Here is a 5,059-nt window from a genome sequence, read left to right as displayed (position 1 = left end):
TGTGTGTGTGTGTGTAGTGCAATGGTGATCACCTGTAATGTGACATGAACCCAAGGTCCCGGTTGAGCCCCTCTCTATGGGTACTGAACTTAGCTATCAGCCTCTGCTCGGCCACTTTCCTCTGCTGCCTGTCCCGAAGTCCACCTTGGAGGATGGTCACCCGAAGGTCCGAGGCTGAATGTCCTGGACCACTGAAGTGTTCCCCAACTGGGAGGGAACCCTCCTGTCTGTTGATTGTTGTGCGGTGCCCATTCATCCGTTGTCATAGCCTTTGCTCGGTTTCCCCAATGTACCATGCCTCCGGGCATCCTTGCCTGCAACGTATAAGATAGACAACGTTGGCGAGTCACACGAGTACCTGCCATGTACAAGGTGGGAGGTGTTCCCATGCGTAATGGTGGTATCTATGTCCACAATCTGACATGTCTTGCAGCGTCCACCGTGACAGGGTTGTATGGAGTTATCCTGAGAGCCGGGCAGTTTGCTACGAACAATGATCTATTTGAGATTTGGCGGTTGAGCTTTCTCCGAAAGCTAGTGTGTTTCAAATTAAACCTGTTGGACTATAACCTGGTGTTGTGTGATTTTTAACTTTAGTCAGAATCTACTGATTTAAGTTAATTCAGTTTTTGTCATTCTAAATTTCTTAGCTTATCTATTGCCTTGTTGAATTAATTTCCTTTTTGTTAAGTATTTCTGTAAACCTGTTCTTATCTTTCTGTTTAATTATTTCCTTTCATTGATCACCATTCATATTTCACCAAACACAAGGTTTTTTCTTTATCTATCTCAGTAAAATTCCTAAAAGCAAAGATGCCATTTAACAGAATTTAAAGTTTGCTTTAGCTTGAAATTTTCAATATAATGTTGTCCCCACTGGTCTGCTTGACCTTTTAAGAAATTTTTTTAAAAGGCTGCATTTGATGAAACCAGAGCACGCATGCTCTGTGCAGCATAAATGTGCAAATTTAAACAGGTTGTGAGATGTGACGGGGAGAAAGGAGGGGCTGGGTGGGATGCAGTCCAGGAGAACAGAAGAACGGGAGTAAGGAGGAGAAGATTGCGGGAGAGTTAATGGCCTGGGAGAAGGGAGACATGGAGGGGAGAGGTGGTGTATCCCCATGCCTGTGCTCCATTTCCCACTGTCCTACATCCTTACTCCACCCTCCATTTCTTTCCACCCTACAGCTTCCTTACTCCCCCTTATCTAATATCTTCTCACTACTTCCCCTGTCCCTTCACTCCCCAGCCCCACCTCGCCACCTCCTCATTCCCTGTCTCCAGTGTTGAAGCTTATTTAAAAGTTCCATCACGACTTTAGTTATTTAAATTATAGTATTAAATTCAAAATATTCGATTTGACATTTCAGTTGTATGCAGTGTTGGCACCTATACTTTGTACACTGGTATAATTTTGAACACAATTGTGTCTTCTATGTTGCTAAGGCAGAGGAGAAAAGGACAAAGGTGGAGAATGGATACATTTTTTGTACAAGTGAAGTTAAACTACTTTAAAGAATTCTAGATAAAAGCAATATTGAGAGCACACTGTTTAGGAGAAGAATAAAAGCACTTACAGTTCCTATAATCAATGATGCAAATCTTAGTTTGCTGACTAAGGAAAATGGCCTAAAGATTAACTGTATATTTTTGATTTTTTTATCCATGTGTACATAATGGGATTATATAAATTGTGTAAGTGACATTTTTATTGCTGTGATACATAATTGAATGCTTTTGGTTTTGAAGGGTCAATACAGGAAAGCAATAAACAGTCTTCATCAGTTAGGTGCTCTTCAAGGAGCCCAGCAGCATGTCATGAGTCAGGGCACACTTGAACAACAGAGAGCACTAATCCAAATGGCTGCCTGTCACTTTGCATTAGGAGAATACAGAGTAAGTAGACAATGGTAAAGCATTCTGGAAATTTAGAAAATAACTTTTGTCTATCCACTTTATAAACTTGAAACTTTGTATTACATTATTGATTACTTTTGGTTGGATCTGGAATATCTTGTCACTTTGTTTGAAAACCTTAACTTGGATTCATGTTTTTGATTCCCATCATACTCATCAGAAGAGGTGGTTGGACACCTACTGGGTTAATGCAGTATTTGCTGCTGTGCGTGCTGGGGCCCAACTGGGAGTTTCTCGTAGTCAATTTCAAATCGGAATGGTTAAAATGAAATACCGTTCCCTCCCAGGATTGAAAGGGAATATATAAATGTTGCTGTTCCGTAACCCCACTTCAATCAGTAGGATTAGATTAGATTAGATTAGATTACTTACAGTGTGGAAACAGGCCCTTCGGCCCAACATGTCCACACCGCCCCGCCGAAGCACAACCCACCCATACCCCTACATTTACCCCTTATTACCTAACACTAAGGGCAATTTAGCATGGCCAATTCACCTAACCTGCACATCTTTGGACTGTGGGAGGAAACCGGAGCACCCGGAGGAAACCCACGCAGACACTGGGAGAACGTGCAAACTCCACACAGTCAGTCGCCTGAGTCGGGAATTGAACCCGGGTCTCTGGCGCTGTGAGGCAGCAGTGCTAACCACTGTGCCACCGTGCCGATTCTGGATGTTTAAAGAGCTAGTTGCTGCCACTGCTCTCTGATGAAATGAAGTTGGTTGCTTGATTATATATATATATATATATATATATATATATATAAAGAAATAAAAAGTTTATAATTTGTTTGTGAAGGATTTGTTAGTTGAGGAATCCACTGTGTTTTTCACTCTCTTTTCTGAGGAATTGCTTTTCTGATTCACACATATTATTTAAATTTCTTGATAGCGTTAATGATTGGAAAGACTACTGAAACAAACCATATAAATCTGTCCAAAAGTAGAAACATTTGAAGAGGATGATGAGAAGGATAGATAGGTTTGATCTGTCAAAAATGGAAAAACTTACCTAGATTTTATAGACTTTTCTCTAAAATCCTTTTATCTAAGTTGATAATAGAGTTGTGATTTAGTTTCACAAAATTTGGAAAGAAGACTAAGAAACTTTGCAATGTAGTGAAGCTGTTTGAATTTGAACCCTTGTTTTCTGACCATAGATGACATGTGATAAGGTTTTGGATGTTATGTGCAGTGTCATTCCATGCGTGCAAGATGTGGTAAAAGTACAAGAGGAAATTCCAAAAGTGAAACCTAGATTTAGGAAAGGTATGTACCACTGAGAGCTGTTTCAATCTTTTTAATTTCTTTCCCCTAAGATTTTGAGGTATGCAAAGGAGTTGTGATGTTTGAAGTGCCTGTTTCCCTTTTAAAAATAGATGTAAAAGTATTGCTTGTAAAGTGCTTCTTTGGTACATATTGTCAATGTAGAGATGTTATTTAGATTACAGTAATGGAAGGAACCGGTAGGCCTGTTCAGCATGGACAAAACATAGGCTGAGGTGTATGATTAGTTTGGCTCAAAGGTAAATAGTTATGATCTATTTTTTCCTACTTTCTTTTATAATGTATGAAATAATTAGAAATGCATTTGGATAATTTGTAGAAAATCAATAATTTGGAAATCTGTAATGAAGACAGGTGCTCAAAATATTCAGCCTCCTAGAGAGACAAACCAAGTTAGTGTGTCAGTTTGATAAAATCTCATTTTTACTTTTAGGAAAGTTCTTCTCTGTGCAATAAATATCTTCAAGTTTTGCACGAGATGTCGTTGGGACAATTCTTCCCAACTGTTCAAAACCAAAATATTCAAATTATTTGAGCTGCGCTGTCACTCCAGAATATCTGCAACCAAATCTAATGTTGATGTGTCAGGAATTTATGCCTTCTTCTGACAGTAGAATTCTTGGTAGTAGTCATGGAAGATTTAAAGTAGTAAATGTTGCGTTAAATTTTATTCCTTCAGTAGCTTAAAGCCTTTATGATTGATACAAATCTGCAAATATGAATGGAACAAGTTAGAACCCCATAATTTTGTGATAATTATGATAGCACTAGCCTAGAAACGTACATTGCTTAACCACATGTTGCTGAGCTCTTGAACTTGCTCCACTGTAGAAAGGCAACAAACTGATAACAGAACTAGGACTGCTTCTGCACTGCAAATAATTTCTTACCTTCTTAGCTGAGCTGCATATGTTGTCAATAAAGTGCAGGGAAGTGGCCAGAATTACCCTTGTGTACATTTTTTAAAAAATTAAGAAACAAATGGTTGCACAAAATGTTGAATGTCTACAGTCCTGACAATTAACTTATGCAACATAGTTTGTTTAACGTGCAAGAAATACTGAGCTCACAGAAATTATCATTCTGCTTAATTTCTCAAAAGATCCAAATGCACCATTTAACAGTTTTCATTTTCTACTCTTTGACCCCATTTATTTTCATCCTCAGACCTCAAACTGTTGCCTTGTACAAGTAAAGCTATGATGCCATATTGCCTTCAGTTAATGTTGGCCTGCTTTAAGGTAAGCTAATTGACTGCACCTCTTTGTCAACAAGAATAATTAACAGATATGTCCTTAAGTAAGGATTTGACTCGCTGTTGCTGAGAAACAGAAAGGTTTTTCCACAGTTGTTTGTTCCCCCTCCTTTGCTTGGAAGCTGGATTTTGCCTGCAAGGTATAGTTCCATAGGACTATTCACTCTCCAGTGTTTACTCAATGAACATTTTTGGGTCTAAGCACGGCCAAGAAGTGTTAACCAGGTAGCCAACTGAAACAGACAATAAAGAACTTGCATTTCAAGTGTGCTTCAAGACCTTGTATTTCCTGAGATGTTCATTTTCAGCTATAGGTCACTATTATGATCATGATCAAGGCCATTGTTTTCCCACTACCCTGCTATCCTCCTGAACAAGAGCCAATATTAATGTCTCATTTACTGCTTGGCTGTGTTGAGTTAACTCAAAAGTATTTTGACTCTCAGACTACAAATATGTGGCTCAGTAATGCATATGCAGTGCATTCACCTAATGGGTCATCAGGGAAGATTTTATTTACATTTTAATTCTTGCTGTAGTATCAGATTAGAGTAAAAGAAGGTGTCTACTCAAAATGTGACTTTCTCTCTCTCTCTCTCT

General features: G+C 38.8%; 1 protein-coding gene across 1 annotated transcript in view; it reads left to right on the top strand.

The window, feature by feature from the left end:
- ints10 (integrator complex subunit 10) overlaps nt 1–5,059 on the top strand; it is a 51,306-nt gene that overhangs the window by 39,230 nt on the left and 7,017 nt on the right. Inside the window, exons 12-14 of the mRNA XM_043673948.1 lie at nt 1,750–1,896; nt 3,078–3,186; nt 4,372–4,449. Of these exons, the coding sequence (XP_043529883.1) occupies nt 1,750–1,896; nt 3,078–3,186; nt 4,372–4,449 (334 nt within the window). The remainder of the gene's footprint in view (nt 1–1,749; nt 1,897–3,077; nt 3,187–4,371; nt 4,450–5,059) is intronic.

The sequence above is a fragment of the Chiloscyllium plagiosum genome, chromosome 32 (assembly GCF_004010195.1).
Source record: "Chiloscyllium plagiosum isolate BGI_BamShark_2017 chromosome 32, ASM401019v2, whole genome shotgun sequence".
In the NCBI taxonomy this organism is placed as follows: domain Eukaryota; kingdom Metazoa; phylum Chordata; class Chondrichthyes; order Orectolobiformes; family Hemiscylliidae; genus Chiloscyllium; species Chiloscyllium plagiosum.
The sequence above is the reverse complement of the archived record's forward strand: the minus strand, read 5'-3'. Positions and strand labels throughout refer to the sequence as shown.